This window comes from Pristis pectinata, chromosome 6, assembly GCF_009764475.1.
Source record: "Pristis pectinata isolate sPriPec2 chromosome 6, sPriPec2.1.pri, whole genome shotgun sequence".
In the NCBI taxonomy this organism is placed as follows: Eukaryota; Metazoa; Chordata; class Chondrichthyes; order Rhinopristiformes; family Pristidae; genus Pristis; species Pristis pectinata.
The window spans coordinates 8,172,938-8,191,389 of record NC_067410.1 but is presented as its reverse complement, the minus strand read 5'-3'; the positions used below and the strand labels follow the sequence as shown (position 1 = coordinate 8,191,389).

At 43.1% G+C, this 18,452-nt stretch overlaps 1 protein-coding gene across 1 annotated transcript in view; it reads left to right on the top strand.

Moving 5' to 3' along the window:
* Positions 1-4,576: 4,576 nt before the first annotated feature.
* hemk1 (HemK methyltransferase family member 1) overlaps positions 4,577-18,452 on the top strand; it is a 110,138-nt gene continuing 96,262 nt past the window's right edge. Inside the window, exons 1-3 of the mRNA XM_052019100.1 lie at positions 4,577-4,761; positions 9,987-10,078; positions 13,963-14,056. Coding sequence (XP_051875060.1) covers positions 13,964-14,056 — 93 coding nt within the window. The 5' untranslated portion in view covers positions 4,577-4,761; positions 9,987-10,078; position 13,963. The remainder of the gene's footprint in view (positions 4,762-9,986; positions 10,079-13,962; positions 14,057-18,452) is intronic.

The following is an 18,452-nucleotide window of genomic DNA, read 5'->3' as shown; positions in this document are numbered from 1 at the left end:
ACATGCATTTAAGGTGAGAGGGGGGAAGTTTAAAGGAGATGTGTGGGGCAAGACTTTTTTTTAAAACACAGAGAGTGGTGGGTGCCTGGAACGGGCTGACAGGGGTAGTGGTGGAAGCATTTAAGAGACTATTAGATAGACACATGAAATCTGCAGGGAATGGAGGGATGTGGATCATGTACAGACGGAAGAGAATTAGTTTAACTTGGCGTCATAGTCGGTGCAGACATTGTGGGCTGAAGGGTCTGTTTCTGTGCTGTTCTGTTCTATGTTCTATGTCCTTGACAATGATGCTATGAGACATAAAAGGTAATGTTGTTGAATGTTAGATCTCCAATAACTATCTTTCTTTGTGCTAGATATGACCCAAGCGAAACATAGTATGACATGACATTTGGTGTTCCCTAGGAATCTGAGTTAGACCTCAACCACTCAATGTATTTATTAATGATTTAGATGAAAGGATCAAGAGACAGAAATACAGGTGTAGCAATATGACAAAGATATGCAGCATTATAAACAATATAGGTGGAATCATAAAATTACAATTATATTAACAGATTTAGTGAATGGGCAAAATTATGGCAAATAGATTTCAATATAAATAAATATCATGTCACCCAATATTGACTTGAAAAAAGTACCTTCTAAATAGTGAAACCCTTGAAGGTCTAAAGACATTAGAAATAATCAACAAGGCTAATAAAATACCTTCCCACCTGGAAGACTGCATTACAAGGAATTAAAAGTCTATCTTCAGTGAAATCACTCTTTCCTTTGTGATTACACAGACTATGATTGTATTTTCTGCATTTTGAAGATGGACAGGTAATTTGACCATTGTTGTCAATATATTTAGGTCAACTGATGGATTGATTGTGATTGACAGAGGGGGGTAGGTAGAAAAAAAAACAAGTTTTGCTCACTGGGAAATCCTAGAAGCAAGGAACAGAGTTTAAAAATCAGAAGCAGGACGTCCATGAGTACAATGGGTGGTAAAAATTTGGAACTCATTTCTGTGAGTGGCCGTCGATACAGTCATTTTTTTTGCAAAGGAAACATTAGCTAAAACACAAAAACACAATATCCGACAAGTCCCAAACTTGAACTGCAGTTTTAGGGCAACATGTTTATTCACACTTTGCAGTGATCAGTGACACTCCTACAACATAAAGAACTTTCAAAGTATTTTTTTTCCTTCTTATTCTATTTCATCATTTGCAGATGTGGTCATTTCTCTCTCATCCTATATCCAAATCATTAACATAAACCATCAGTGGAATTGGTCTCAGGGCAGTGCTACACAGCCCAGCCCATCACGGACACCAGCCTCCCCACCTTGGACTCTTGCCTTTACCTCTCGCTGCCTTGGCGAAGCAGCCAGCATAATCAAAGACCCCACCCACCCGGGTCATTCTCTCTTCTCTCCTCTTCCATCGGGTAGAAGATATAGGAGCCTGAGGGCAGTACCGCCAGGCTTAAGGACAGCTTCTACCCCACTGCGATAAGACTATTGAACAGTTCCCTTATACAATGAGATGGACTCTGACCTCACAATCTACCTTGTTGTGACCTTGCACCTTATTGCACTGCACTTTCTCTGTAGCTGTGATACTTTGTACTGTTATTGTTTTTACCTGTACTACATCAATGCACTCTGTACTAACCCAATGTAACTGCACTGTGTAATGAATTGACCTGTACGATCGGTATGCAAGACAAGCTTTTCACTGTATCTCGGTACAAGTGACAATAATAAACCAATACCAAACACACTGCTGCCAGCATTGGCCGGGCGGAACCTGCGGCGCCGCTCCGAGTTTCCAGCCCGGACCACTTCGGGGACGCACTAGTTGCGCCAGCCCGCCAGAGGAGAAGGAACGGACCGACGAACGAGCAACGCAGCGAGAATGAAAGAGAAAATAAATCAGAAACAGAGGTGAATAAAATGGGGCGTGATTTCAACAAAATAAACGATGAGGGGGGCGGGAAAGCTATAATTCTCACTTGAAAAAGCCGAACAGAAGGGCAACGTGACGGCACGGAGCTCCATCCCGCCGCGCGACGCCATTTTGTTGTACGGCGCCCGGTGACGTCACACGGGGAGGCGGGAGGCAGGTTTTCCCGCGCTTTTAAACCCCGCCCCACGTGGTGGGGGGGGGGACAAAATGGTGCTGATGGAGGCAGCAGACGGTGCATTGGGCAAGGTTTTAGTGCCTCCCACAGTGGAGATTAGGCTTTACTGTAATGGAAGAAACAGGGGTTGCAGCATGGGAAGTAGGCCATTCGGCCTGTCCATACCATGATAGCTCTGTACCAACTACTTACCTTCCTAAGGAAGAATATGCTTGGGGTAGAGGGAGTGCAGCTGAGGTCCCTGGGTTGATTGATCCCTCGGTGGTTGTATGAGGATTAAGCACACTGGATCCCTGCTCTCATTAGAAACAATGAGAGTCAATTTCATTGAAACAGAGGAAATTGGACAGAGTTAATGCCTCCTCTGGCTGTAGAATCTAGAATCAGGAGTAATCGTCTCATAACAAGGGGTTAGGCATTCAAGACTGAGAAGGGACAAAATTTCTTTTCCCGGAGTGATAGTGAACTTTTGGAAGTCTCTGCCCAAAGATTGTGGAGGTGCAGTTGCTTTGCATGTTCAAGAGAGATTTTTAGGTATTAATGGAATTGACAGATCTGGGGCTTTGCAGGAAAGTGATGCTGAGGTAGCAAAAATCAGTCATTTTCTTACTGAGTGCTGGAGCATGCAAAAGGGGCTGAATGGTCTCCCAGTGTTTATATTTTCAAGTTTTGTTGTTTTAAATAACTCTTATCAGAACCCCTTTCAATCTGGGGTAAGGTGATGGTTGCAGGGATTAAGTTATGGACTAATAGCCCACGGGCCTGAGCCAACAATCCAAATTACCCCACCCTAGCAGCCATGGAATTTAAAACCAGATAATACACACGAGAAAGTAGAAGCAAGACGAGGCAATCTAACCCCTCAAGCCTGCCGCACCATTGAATAAGATCGTGACTGTCCATACCACCTCTTCTGACCCAGTTCTGTATTGCCCTCAGTTCCCTGGTCTTTGAAAAATTTATCTACCTTCTCTTTAAATATTTCCATTGACCTGGTCTCCACAACCCACCACAATAGAGAATTACAGATTCGCTCCCTCTGTGAGACGCAATTTCTACACATCTCAGTTTTATATCAATGCCCCCTTACCTTGTAACTCGCCTCGTTTGACACTCCAGTGAAAATGTCTCAACATCTACCCTTCGTAACTCATTAGGATTTTATATGTTTTAATAAGGTCACCCCTTGTTTTTCTAAACTCCAAAGAACACAGAGGAGAAACGAGAGACTGTAGAGCAAACAATGAACTGCTGGAAGAACCCAGTGGGTCAGGCAGCATCTGTGGGGGGGACAGTTCCTCTCTCCCCACAGATGCTGCTCGACCTGCTGAGTTCCTCCAGCAGTTTGTTTCTTGCTCCAGGTTCCAGCATCTGCCGTCTCTTGTTTCTCCCTCTGACTTTAAATGTCTTCTGAACTGGCTCAGCAATCTGCTCTATTCAGGCTAACTAAGGACAGGCAAATGATGCTGGTCTTGCTGGTAATGCCTACATCCAAATAAATAGATAAATAAGTAGCCCTCCTCTGTTCCAAAGCCTCTCGTCTCTGAAATCATCCTGGTGAAAAAACACAAAGATCACATCAGTCTCTAATCATGTTGACTGGTGAAGCAGGCTAGGGGGGGTTGAATGACCTGCTCTTGCTCTTCATAGACTTAACCAGACCAGTTACTACTCACAGGGCTTGGTGTTGAAACCCTCCCTGGTGCCTCTGTTATTTGTGGCTTGATTGTGACAATACTCCTCCAAACGGCTTTCTGATACTTCTGCTGTGCCAGGAAATTTGAGCTCATATCCTTCAAAATAAATAAAGATTATTCATATTGTATGATTTTATATATCTTAACAGATTCTCCACATGTGAATTGGACTTCCCGTCAACCACTCAGTTCTTGAACAACCTGCACAACCCTAAATCACTACCTCAGTATAGCAACACTATCACCACTTTCTACTACAATGGACTCTTTTTTTTCATTTTAATTGTGTTCTTTCTTGTATAATTTATGTTTTTCTTCTGACTGCTGCTTATCTGATGTTATGTGCCTGTGGCGCTGCTGCAAGTAAGTTTATCATTGCACCTGTGCATACATGTACTTGTGCATATGGCAATAAACTCAATTTTGACTTTGATTGACTGAAGTAATTAGATGCATATTTTGTTTTTTAGAACTCCATCCATGTGACAATGAAGTAAGAAATTCCAGGAGTGCTGCATAATAAATCCACTGTTGATTCAAGGTCCTCACCCAAGGCAAGGAGGTGCCAAGAGCAACACGATTAACAGTTCAAGAAAATTTGCATCATAATGACTCTGGTTTAAAATATTTCGTGGGAAGTAGCAAGGAAGATGAACAGGATGCGAAGTCGGTATGTGGGCTGGAAAGTTCTCACAGGGCACCACCTCTGCTGGGTTTCACGTACCAAAGTGCAGTCACTTAATCCCAACAGAAGAGAACACGTCACTTGCTCTTCGGCTGCTTTCTCCAGGAATCTTTGCAGTTCCATGCCTGTGACAGGAGCCAACTGTGTGACCCACTGGCAGAAGATATTTTGAACGGAAGGGAAATATCAGAACCCTCACTCTCAGCTGAGCACATAGTTTCCCATGTGCTTGGAGGAAAAACTGTTAAGTATCTTGAAATTCAAGTCTAGGTTAGGCAACTAACAGTGAAGATACAAGAGACTGCAGATGCTGGAATTTAAATTTAAATCTGGAGCAACAAACAATCTGCTGGAGGAACTCAGCGGGTCGAGCAGCTTCTGTGGGGGGAAATGGACAGTCGATGTTTTGAGTCTGGGCTGTGTGCATTTACCCTGTCTGTGCCCCAAAAGATAGGGTGAATGAAAGGTGATACATCTCAAAGACCTTATTGTCGATGGAAGAAATTCCTGGAGCAAAAGGAATTGTTAACCTTTCGGGTCAAAACCCTGCACCAGGACTCTGCAGTTTGCACCTTACATCATTCCTCTGAACAGCAGAACTAGTTTCCTCTCTCTCTTCATCTTTAGTAATCATTCTTTCTTATATTCTTCTGATGCCATTTATTACCATACTGCAGCAGCATGGTTACCATTTCGAGAGATTTTTATGGATCATTCCAGACATGAGTACGTCGAGATAGTACATAGAGCATAGAACATAGAACACTACAGCACAGTACAGGCCCTTCGGCCCGCAATGTTGTGCTGACATTTTATCCTGCTCTAAGATCTATCTAACCCTTCCCTCCCACATAGCCCCCACTCATTTCTCTATCATTCATATGTCTATCTAAGAGTCTCTTAAATGTCCCTAATATATCTGCCCCCACAACCTTTGCCAGCAGTGCGTTCCATGCACCCACCAACCTCTGTGTAAAGAACACCCCTGACATCCCCCTTATATCTTCCTCCACATGCCCCTTATATCTTCCTCCAATCACCTTAAAATTATGTCACCTCGTGTTAGCCATTGTCGCCCTGGGAAAAAGGTCTCTGACTGTCCACTCAATCTATGCCTCTTATTATCTTGTACACCTCTATCAAGGGGGAAAAAAAAGAATGCAGAATATGAAGGCACAAGGGGCTCTGCAGATGCTGGAATCTGGAGCAACACACGCAAAATGCTGGAGGAACTCAGCAGATCAGGCAGCACCTATGGAGGGAAATAAACAGTCGACATTTCGGGTCGAGACCCTTCTTCAGTCCTCCAGCATTTTGTGTGAGAATGCAGACTATAGTGTTCGAGTTACAGAGAAAGTGCAGGTCGACAAATAAGAGTGCAAGGGCTATGATGAGGTAAATTGGGAGATGGAGACTTCGCCTTTATCGTATAATAGGTCCGTTCAAGAGTCTTATAACATGCTGTAGATTACAGGATCTGCATTTCTTTTCGAAGTCAGTAAAAAACGGAACACGTTCGTTACCTGGGAGCGGCCTGTATAGAGAGATATTGATAGGTTCAGTAAGTGGGGAAAAAGTTGGAAAAAGGAGTATAATGTGGGATAATGTTGTGCGCTTTGGAAGGAAGAATGATAAAAGTTTATAATTTCAATGGAGAAATACTGCAGAAAGATGCAGCATAAAGCAATTTGAGGGTCTTCATTCACAGAACAGAAAGTTGGCATGCAGGTGCAGCAGGTAACTGGGAAGGCTGATAGGAGTATAAAAGTTGGTAAGTTTCACTGAAACTGTACAAGGCACTAGTGAGGACACATCTAGGGAAAGATATATCATTCAAAAGAGTTTAGACAAGGATCACTTGGATGATTCCACATATAGAAGGCTTGTCCTTTGGTATTGGTTTATTATTGTAACTTGTACCGAGGTACAGTGAAAAACTTGTATTGCATACTGATCATACAGGTCAATTCATTACACAGTGCAGTTACATTGAGTTAGTACAGAGTGCATTGATGTAGTACAGGTAAAAACAGTAACAGTACAGAGTAAAGTGTCATAGCTACAGAGAAAGTGCAGTGCAATAAGGTGCAAGGTCACAACAAGTTAGATTGTGAGGTCATAGTCCATCTCATTGTATAAGGGAACCATTCAATAGTTTTATCACAGTGGGGTAGAAGCTGTCCTTAAGTCTGGTGGTACGTGCCCTCAGGCTCCTATGTCTTCTACCCGATGGGAGAGAAGAGAGAATGTCCCAAGTGGGTGGGGTCTTTGATTATGCTGGCTGCTTCACCAAGACAACAAGAGGTAAAGACAGAGTCCATAGAGGGGAGGCTGGTGTCCGTGATGCGCTGGGCTGTGTCCACAACTCTCTTGTGGTCCTGGGCAGAGCAGTTGCCGTAGCAAGCTGCGATACATCCAAAGGTTGAATGGATTCTGTCCATACTTACTAGAGTTTGGAATGAAAGGCAATCTAATTGAAACTGAGAAGGTTCTTAGGGAGACACAACAGACTGCAGATGTTGGAATCTGGAGCAAAAAGCAAACTGCTGGAAGAACTCACCAGTGGATCGAGCAGCATCTGTGAGGAAAAAGGATTCTTGGGGAGTTTGGAGACACAAGAGACTGCAGATGCTGTAATCCGGAGCATGTTATAAGACTTGAATGGACCTCTTACAATAAAAATGAAATCTCGATCTCTCAGTCCACCTCATGACGGCCCTTGCACCTAGTTGTCTACCTGCACTGCACTTTCTCTGCAACCGTAACACTATATTCTGCATTTTGTGCTTTTATTCTTTTAGACTACCTTGATGTACTTGTATATGGAATGATCTGTTAGAGGGCATGCAAAACAAAGCTTTGCACTGTATTTCGGTACATACAACAATAATAAACCAAGTATCAATTAAAGCAAAAAAGCAAACTGCTGACCCGCTGAGTTCCTCCAGCTGATTTTTTTTCTTAGGGAATTTGACACTTAGTCGGAAGATATTTCCTCTTGTCTAGGACCAGATTGCACAATCTCAGAATAAGGGGAGGCCCATTTGGGACTGAGGTGAGGAAGAATTTCTTCCCTCAAACGATTGCAATTCTCTCAGATTCCTTGCCAAAGAAAACTGTGGAGGCTGAATCCTTGAAAATATTCAAAGCAGAGAAAGATAGATTTCCACCCAAGAAGGCAACGAGGTGTTCGGGAGAGAGGTCCGGAAAGTGCACTTGAGGAAAACTGGATTGGACATGATTGCATTGAATGGGGAACAGGCTTGATGGCCAAATGGCCTACACCTATTCCTATTTTGTATCGTCTTGTGGTATTCAAGGGAATAAAACTCCACTCTGTATCATACAAGATGTAGTGGAGGACGTCAAGAGATGTGAGTGAGTTTCAGCAATGTAGAAACGAGGAGTCCATGCATTCCCTTGATCCAGTTCCGGTATTCAACTAGTTCACGGCTCATTGATCTTAGTTCCGCCTCTGCACTTTGATTACCTGTCCTCAACACCCTCCAATAACAAATCTCACTTCTGATGATCTCAATTGAGCTGAGCCTTAAAAGGTATCTTGAAAAGAAAGCCCCAGATCCTTAATGTGAGAAAGTGCCTCTGATATCGTCCGTGGAATGATCCACATGTTGTCACTCGGCTTGCAGTGCTTTCTAGTGATGGCTTTGTGAAACTGAGTATATGCACTACACGAGTTTTTAGTCAAAGTTATGAAATGTTAGTTTCTATTTTATCTACTCGAACATTGAAATGTGCCTACCAGTTCAATTATAGATCTTGTCTACTCAACATGGAATTGTGTCCAGACTCAGCATTTTGAGCTGTGTAATATTTGAGTCATCTGCTGTTGGTCTCATGCTAGAATTGAGAGAAGTGGGAACAGTTCCAGTGTGAGATGTTGAACTGTAGTTGATTTTACATTGCAGGAGTATAGGACATAGAACATTACAGCACAGTACAGGCCCTTCAGCCCACAATGTTGCGCCGACATTTTATCCTGCTCTACGATCTATCTAACCCTTCCCTCCCACATAGCCCCCCATTTCTCTATCATTCATGTGGCTATCTAGGAGCCTCTTAAATGTCCCTAATGTATCTGCCCCCACAACCTCTGCTGGCAATGCATTCCAAGCACCCACCACTGTGTAAAAAACTTACCCCTGACATCCCCTTTATACCTTCCTCCAATCACCTTAAAGTTATGCTTTTCTCTTTAAACCACCGCCATGCCCAACGGCTCATGGGAACCAATGGGGAGATGTCTAGGATACCCTGCTCAGGGGTGAAGGGAGTTTTGAGAGAGGTGCAACCAGAATTGTCCCACTCAGGGTGAAGAGACCGGCCCTGCCATTGTCGCCCTGGGAAAAAGTCTCTGACTGTCCGCTCGATCTATGCCTCTTATCATCTTGTACACCTCTATCAAGTCACCTCTCATCCTCCTTCTCTCCAAGGAGAAAAGCCCTAGCTCACTCAACCTATCCTCATAAGACATGCTCTCCAATCCAGGCAACATCCTGGTAAATCTCCTCTGCACCCTCTCTAAAGCTTCCACATCCTTCCTCTAATGAGGTGACCAGAATGAACACAATACTCCAAGTGTGGTCTGACCAGAGTTCTATAGAGCTACAACATTACCTCGCGGCTCTTGAACTCAATACCCCGACTAATGAAGGCCAACACACCATACGCCTTCTTAACAACCCTATCGACCTGCGCGGCAACCGTGGCAAGTATAGTTCACACATTAGGGAACCTACAATATTGGAACTGCAGATCTAATTTTGGTTTAAAGCCACTTGCTCCTGTAGAGTAAACTTGGGGATCCAGCTCTGGCTTTTGCATTCAATGTCAACTGAGTTTCTAATTTATATAGACAAGCACATCAGTGCAATAACTACCGACAATGGAAATATAAGAGAGGGACGGCGATCGTTCTCATTAGCTAGCAATGATTAGGTCATAAAGCAAGAAGCAATCTGCTGGAGGAACTCAGCAGGCCGAGTAACATCTGTGGGGGGAAAAGAATTGTCAAGGTTTTGGGTCAAGACCCTACATCAAGACCAAGAGTGGTCCACTGAGTTCCTCCAGCAGTTTGCTTTTTGCTCCAGATTCCAGCACCTGCAATTTCTTGTCTCTTCAATGATAACTGCAAAAGGAAGTTTCAGTATATTGTGAAAGTTTCAAAAGGGAATTGGATAAATGTTTGAAGGGCTAGCATAAGCAGGGCTATAAGGAGAATTCATTAATTAACTGGATGGCCTTTTGAAGGAGTCAGCATGAGCACACTGGCTTATGTGGCTTCCCGTGTGATATCATTCTCTGCTTCTGTACATTCATTGGCATAAACTGGTGAACTCTCTTCACTGTAGTTTGTTGGTACTACGAATGAGTAACAGCGCGGTCAATGAATGCAGCAGCAGCTGTCATTTTTTTTTTAACTAATGTCCTTCCCTTGCTCTTTGCAGATTCACAGCCTTGGACCAGAGACACTGACTTGCCCACTCACTGCCGAACAGAAGCAGACAATCTGGGATTTGTGTTCTAAGCGCCTTCAACAGTGCGGGACTTTAATATATTTATTGGTATTGGTATTGGCTTATTATTGTCACTTGTACCGAGGTACAGTGAAAAACTTGTCTTGCATACTGTTCGTACAGATCAATTCATTACACAGTGCATTGAGGTAGTACAGGGTAAAAACAATAACAGAACTCAGAGTAAAGTGTCACACGGCTACAGGGAAAAGCATTGCAGGTAGACAATAAGGTGCAAGGTCAAACAAGTCCATCTCATCGTATAAAGGAACTGTTCAATAGTCTTATCACCGTGGGATTAGAAGCTGTCCTTGAGCTGGTGGTATATTCTACCTGATGGGAGAGGGGACAAGACGGAATGACCCAGGTGGGTGTGGTCTTTGATTATGCTGGCTGCTTCGCCAAGGCAGTGAGAGGTATAGATAGAGTCCATGGAGGGGAGGCTGGTTTCCGTGATGTGCTGGGCTGTGTCCACAACTCTCTGCAGTTTCTTGTGGTCCTGGGCAAAGCAGTTGCCGTACCAAGCTGTGATGCGTCCAGATAGGATGCTTTCTATGGTGCATCGATAAAAATTGGTGAGGGTCAAAGGGGACATGACAAATATTTCCTTCCTTTCCCTTCTGAAATTTTGAAGTAAATCATATTTCTGTTTGTTTAAGCTCAAGTTCAGTACTCCGCAGTCTGATCTTCCTGGCAGAATAGAGATCCAGATCATTTTTTTATTGTTGATTAACTTACAGGATCACTGGCATTTATTGCTGATCTCCAGCCACCTTGAGGAGGTGGTGCTGGGCCAGTTCCTTGAACTGGTAAAGGTCCCACAGTGCCATCAGGGAGGGTGTTCCTGGATTTGAACCCAGTGCCAGTGAAGGAACAGAGCTGTCAGGTGTTGTACTTTGGAAGGTCAAATGAAAGGAGAAAGTATACTGTTAATGGTAGGTCCCTTAGAAGCATTGAAGTACAGAGGGATCTTGGGGTCCAAGTCCATAGTTCACTGAAAGTGGCTAAGCAAGTGGATAAGGTGGTAAAGAAGGTGTATAGCATGCTTGCCTTCATTGGGAGAGCTGTTGAGTATAAGAGTAAAGAGATCATGCTGCAGCTGTATAAAACTTCAGTCAGACCACACTTGGAGTATTGTGTGCAGTTCTGGTTGCCCCATGGATGTGGAGACTGTGGAAAGGATGCAGAAGAGGTTTCCCAGGATGCTGCCTGGATTAGAGGGTATGAGCTATAAGGAAAAGTTGGACAAACTTGAGTTGTTTTCCCTGGAGCATCAGAGGCTGAGGGGAGATCAGATAGAGGTTTTTAAAATTATGAGAGGCATAGACAGGATAGACAGAATCTTTTTCCCAGGGTAGAAATGTCAAACACCAGAGGACATGCATTTAAGGTTAGAGGGGGGACATTTAAAGGCGAAGTGAGGGGCGAGTTTTTTTTGCAGAGAGTGGTAGGTGCCTGGAATGGGTTACCAGGGGTAGTTGTGGAAGCAGGCAGTTTGGTGGAGTTTAAGAGGCTTTTAGACAGACACATGGATACGAAGGGAATGGAGGGATGTGGATGATACACAGGAGGAGGACATTTAGTATAAATTGGCATCAAGATTGGCACAACATCTTGGGCCAAATGTTCTATGACTCAGTGTTCAATCAGCGCAAGGGTAAACTGCTGAGATTCAGGCAGTTGTTATTTCCCTGAATTTTTTCATTACTCAACAGCTTTTATTTCCCTCAGTGGGTAAAATCAACTAGATTCTGCCTCTCTCCTCCAACTGGAATTATGGCAAAAATCAGGATATAGGAAGTTGGGACAACACAATTCCCTCTCAGTGTAAGGCACTGACACATGAGAGACCGAATAATAAAATGGAATCATAGAATACCTATGGCACACCAGGAAGCCCTCTGGCCCATCAGTGTGCCAGCTTCTAGCACACCTCCTCCTTTGGTCTCATTTCTCCATTACCCTGCTAATTAAGGCCTGAGTTATAGGGAGATGTTGGGCAGGCTAGGACTTTATCCACTGGAGTGTAGGAGACCGAGGGGTGACTTTATAGAGGTTTATAAAATCATGAGCGGCATGGATAGGATGAATGCACATAGTTTTTTTTCCCAGGGAAAGGAAACTGAAAACGAGAGGGCATAGGTTTAAGGTGAGAGGGGAAAGATTTAAAAGGGACCTGAGGGACAACTTTTCACACAGAGGGTGGTGGGTATATAGAAAGGACTGCCAGAAGAAGTGGTTGAAGCAGGTACAATAACAACATTTAAAAGACATTTGGATAAGTACATGGATAGGAAAGGTTGGAGGGATATGGGCCAAACACAGGCGAATGGGACTAGCTTAGATGGGGATCTTGTTCAGCATGGACAAGTTGGGCCGAAGGGCCTGTTTCTGTCCTATTGTTGCTCAATGCTTATCAAATTCCATTTTGAAAGCCCTGATTGACCATGTTTCCATCACCCTTAGAAGTGGTGAGCACCAGATCATGACTGCAATGCTCGGAAGGGAAAGAAGTTTTCCTCACAACCCTCTGAATATTTTGTCCAAGACTTCAAATTTGTATTAGCGTAACGTTATTACAGCGCCAGTGACCCGGGTTCAATTCCCACCACTGTCTGTAAGGAATCTGTACGTTCTCCCCGTGTCTGTGTGGGTTTCCTCCTGGTGCTCCAGTTCCTCCCACACTCCAAAGACATAAGGGTTAGGAAGTTGTGGGCATGCTATGTTGGCGCCGGAAGAGTGGCGACACTTGCAGGCTGCCCCCAGCACATTCTTAGTAACGCAAAAAGAGATATTTCACTGTGTGTTTTGAGGTACATGTGACTAATAAGTAAATAGCTTAGTTCTTTCACTATCCACTAATGGAAACAAATTGCCTCCAGATTACTTAGAGCCCACTGAATCACAAATAAGCCTACCTGCTTCAAACAGGCTAATTGAGTGTTTCCAATGTAAAGTGGATATATTTCATTCAACTGCCATTAATTAAATAAAACAATGTAATAACTGGTTAAACCAGCTATAGTTTTGCATGCTGTTTTGTTAAATCTCCTCTCAAAGTTTGTTGCTCCAAGGAGATCTATTCAGCTTCTTCACTCTAACCTTGGAAGTGAAATCCCTCATGCCTAGAACAGTAACACATTTCTGTACCTTCTCTCGTACCTTTATTTCCTTCCAGTGGCCAGAATTGAACTCCATATCCTAATTGTGATCTAACCGGTGTTTTAGAAAAGTTCCACAGAATTTCCCTGTGATTATCTGTCCTCTCCTCTGTTAGTCAGTTCCTCTGTGTCAAGGGTGACTTAAATTTGTACACTTTGACCTTACTCATGAATCTCAGCATTCCAAATGCTTTACTAACCACCATCATAACATGCCTTGCTGCTTTCATGGTACCTTGAGATGGGCCACAAGCTACAGTGGATTCCTTTTATTCAGTGAAGGAACGTTGACAGCTTTAAATCTAGTTCTTAAACCAGCCATGAATGGAAGCAGCTTGCTTCCATTTACCCTGATTACTTAGAGCCCACAGAATCACAAAGAAGCCTACCTGCTTCAAAGCAAAGAGAACCAAAAATGAGAGGGCATAGGTTTAAGGTGAGAGGGGAAAGATTTAAAAGGGACCTGAGGGGCAACTTCTTCGCGCAGAGGGTGATGCGTATATGGAACGAGCTGCTAGAGAAAATAGTTGAGGCAGGTACAATAATGACATTTAAAAGACATTTGGATAAGTATATGGATAGGAAAGGTTTATAGGAGTGCGGGCAAATGGGACTAGTTTAGGTGGGCACCTTGGTCGGCAAGGACGAGTTGGGCTGAAGGGCCTGTTTCTATGCTGTGTTACTCTTTGACTATGACTTTTTAAGTTGTTTTTCAGCTTGAGTGATTTGTTCTCTTTGTCTTCTAGCATGCCTGTGCAATATGTGATCGAGGAATGGGACTTCTGTGGTCTAACGCTGAAAGTAAAGCCACCAGTCTTTATTCCCAGACCTGAAACAGAGGTAACTTCAATTACAAGTTCCATTTCAGCACTGAATAAATCTAGTGAAGTGCCATAGTGTCCAAAGTAGGACACAACTAAGGTTGACATGTATGCAGGCAAGTTAAATACATCAAGAAAGAAGTATATTGGTATGAGTGCCACAGAGTCTGGGTTTTTAACAGCTGTAGATTAAATGAAGACCTAAGGGATTTTTCGAGATCCCTTGAATGGAGATACCAGACAGAAGTGGTGCAGTGGCTGTTCATCTCAGTACTGAGAGGATATAACAAAGTGTGTGACTGTGTAACATGTTTTGGGTTCAAGGAAAAATTTAAAAAAAAACACATTTCAGAAAAGCAAGAGAGGGAAGTAGTGAAGAAAGTCACCAGAAGCTGATCCTGTGCACTGAATTAGAACATAGAACACTACAGCACAGTACAGGCCCTTCAGCCCACAACGTTGTGCTGACATTTTATCCTGCTCTAAGATCTATCTAACCCTTCCCTCCCACATAGCCCCCTATTTTTCTATCATTCATTTGTCTACCAAAGAATCTCTTAAATGTCCCTAATGTATCTGCCCCCACAACCTCTGCCAGCAGAGTGTTCCACGCACCCACCACTCTCTGTGTAAAAAACTTACCCCTGACATCCCCCTTATATCTTCCTCCAATCACCTTAAAATTATGTCCCCTCATGTTAGCCATTGTCACACTGGGAAAAATTAACTGGGAATTAATTGGTGCCTGCTTGATTTACTCGATGTAATGTGTGTAAGGGCACATCACAGCAGGATTTCCATAGCATTTCTGAACAGGCTATCACCAGATTTTTAATAAAACAAATTATATATAAGCAAAGTCAAAACAGACCAGCAGAGAGTTGTGCGCACAGCTCAGCACTTCACGGAAACTAGCATCCCCTCCATTGGACTCTGTCTACACTTCTCGCTGCCTCGGTAAAGCAGCCAAGATAATTAAAGACCCTACCCACCCTGGGCATTCTTCTTCTCCCACCTCCCATCGGGCAGAAGGTACAAAAGCCTGAAAGCACGTACCACCAGGCTCAAGCACAGCTTCTATCCCGCTGTTATAAGACTATTGAACGGTCCCCGAGTACGATAAGATGGACTCTTGACCTCACGATCTACCTCGTCATCGCCTTGCACCTTATTGTCTGCCTGCACTGCACTTCCTCTGTAACTGTAACACTTTATTCTGCATTCTGTTATTGTTTTCCCTTGTACTACTTCAATGCACTGATGTGATGAAACGATCTGTATGGATGGCATGCAAAACAAAGATTTTCACTGTACCTCAGTACATGTGACAATAATGAAAATAAACCAGACCTGATGGAAACACTCAGCAGGTCAAGCAGCATCTGTGGTAAGAAAAACATTGAAGGGTCTTTGACCTGAAACATTAGCTGTTTCTCTTACCAGAGATGCTGGTTTCCAGCTTTCCCTGTTTTTTGTTTCCAACATCCGCAGTCATTGATCTTCATTCACAGTAAATCAGTTCTTTTTTTATTTACTCTGTTCACTCAATCTATATAAACTACCCACATCACAATGGCAGATTTTTACCCTATAAAACACTGTGGGCCGAATGGCCTGTCCAGTGCTGTACTGTTCTGTGTCCTAAAACATGAATGATAGAGAAATGGGGGGCTATGTGGGAGGGAAGGGTTAGCTAGATCTTAGAGCAGGATAAAATGTCGGCACGACATTGTGGGCCGAAGGGCCTGTACTGTGCTGTAGTGTTCTATGTTCTATGACATCCAGTGTGGTCATTTTAAGCTGTAATGTGCTAGAGAGAAATGCTGATGGTTACAGGTGGTGCTCGACATTTAAGGACTGCTGTCAAGTACCATTAGTCAATGAATGGACAGCTATTAAAATGGTAATAACTCCCCTGACACTGCAGTAATGGGGTGTAGTAGCACAGTGATTATTACTAGACCAGTAACCCAAAGGTCGGGACTAATGATCCAGAGCCAGTTAATTTAATTAACTGAATAAAAATTCCTCTCGAAGTGGTTGGGGAATTTAAATTCAGTTAATTAAATTAATCTGGGATAAAATAACTAGTATCAGTAATCAGTATGGCTGTGAAATTACCAGGTTGTCAAATATAAAATCTGGTTCACCAATTCTGTCAGGGAAGGAGATGCCTGTTACACAGAATTACCTTGTTGCCTGAATTGGACAGCTTGAGTTATCAGGGGAGATTGGATAGGCTAGACCTGTTTTCACTGGAGTGAAGGAGACTGAGAGGGACATGATGGTGATATATAAAATTATGAGAGGCATAGATAAGGTAGATAGCCAGTGTCTGTTGCCCATGTTTAAAACGAGAGGGTATAGGTTTAAGGTGGGAGGGAGCAAGTTTAAAGGGGATCTGAGGGGTTTCACACAGAGTCGTTGGTATCTGGTGGGAGCTGCCAGAGGAGATGGTGGAGGTAGGATGGTGATAACATTTAAGAAACATCTGGGCAGTTACTTGAATGAGCAGGCCACAGAGGGAGATGGAATTAATGCAGGCAAGTGGGATGTGTATAGATAAGCATGATGGCCGGCACAGACACGATGGGCCGAAAGGCCGTTCTCAATGCTGTAAAACTCTGTCATTCCATTTGCAGTGTAATGCACAAACATTGGCATTGATTGCAAAAGCCAGGACAGCAGAGTAGATGCCTCACCACCACCTTCTCAGAACACTTATCACCCATATCCTGAGAGTGAACTTCAAATAAAATGTGGAAGTGCAGTGCAACTAAGGAGCTTAATGACATTGTAAAGGGAAAATAATGAAGAAAGCAGGATTGCAGTCGCAGGATATATTATATATACACTGTATATACACTGTGTGTATACATATATATACTGTATATATTGCAGTATGTATATCATAGCTGCAGTAAATATTACCATCACTGGACTTAGAGAATAGAATGACAAGAGTGATCAGATGAATAGCGTCAAGTTTCTTTGAAAGTACAGAAGAGGCAAAAATAATTAGAGCAAAGAGACATAGAACATAGAACAGCACAGGAACAGGCCCTTCGGCCCACCATGTCTGTGCTGACCATGATGCCAAATTAAACTAATCCCATCTGCTTGCACATGTTCCATATCCCTCGTCTAAATGCCTCTTAGATGTCACTGTCGTACTTGCTTCCACCACCACCCCCACCCCTGGCAGCACATTCCAGGCACCTTCCACTCTCTGTGCAAAAAAACTTGCCTCGTACATCTCCTTTAAACTTTCCCCCTCTTACCTTAAACCTAGGCCCTCCAGTATTTGACATTTCCACACTGGGAAAAAGACTCCATCTGCCCTATCTATGCCTGTTATAATTTTATAAACTTTTAGCTTCTGACACTCCAGAGAAAACAATCCAAGTTTCTCTGACTTCTCAGTCAGCAATATATTGTCATACTAACATCAAAGAAAATCCAAAGGTCTTTTATGGAGATATATGTCAGAGAAATACCAGGGACAAATGAGATATTTTAGTAAACACAGAAGGTGTAGTTATGATAGTAAGTGACCACTTTGCATTGGTATTTGCCAAGGATGCATTAAGCAGTGAGGCTGTTGGAAATTCTCAGTGAGATAAAAATAGTTAAAGGGAATGTAATGGAAAGGTTCGTCATAGCTAGAAGTAAATTATTCAATCTAGATAGGATGTAACTTAGGTTGCTGACAGAATTAATGATAGAAGATGTTGAAGAGATAGTCACAATCTTCCAGTCCCTCTTGAATGCAGGGTTGGAGAATTGCAGATGTTAAACTGTCGATCAGGAAAGGGATGAATGTGAACCTGTCCATTAAGTGCCAAGTGGATCTGATGCCATTGGGGAAACCTTCAAAGGATAATCCAGGAGAAAACTGGCAGCCATTTGGAGATGCTTAGTCCAGGCTGGATTTATTAAAGAGAAAATCAGGTTTGACAAGCTCAGGAGGAGTGTTTGATGAGAGTGTGAATAAGGACAGAAGAGTTGATTGTTTTTGATTAAAGTCTTTTGGGAAAAGTACCACTGGGTATTGACTTGAATACTAAACTAAACAATCTCCAGTACAATGCACACGTCCTTTAAGAGTGACACCTCCCACACCTAACCTTCTCACATGTTGTCGATAACAACTCAGGTGTTACAAAATTCTGTATTTGCCAACGCACTCTGAGCAATGCCACTGGGGAGCTGCTAACGGAAAGTCAATGAACTTGTAGCGCATATCGAACATGTCGCAGTTTGTGTAGGATTGCTTACAAGCTTGAGTGTGTTACAAGGCAGCTCAAGTAGCATTACAGTGAAGCCTGAAGCAACTGTCAAGTGTTATCTGAATCTTGAGATAAGCCTTATCCTTGGAACACACTCTGGTTGTACCTATTTATAATCTGCAGAGG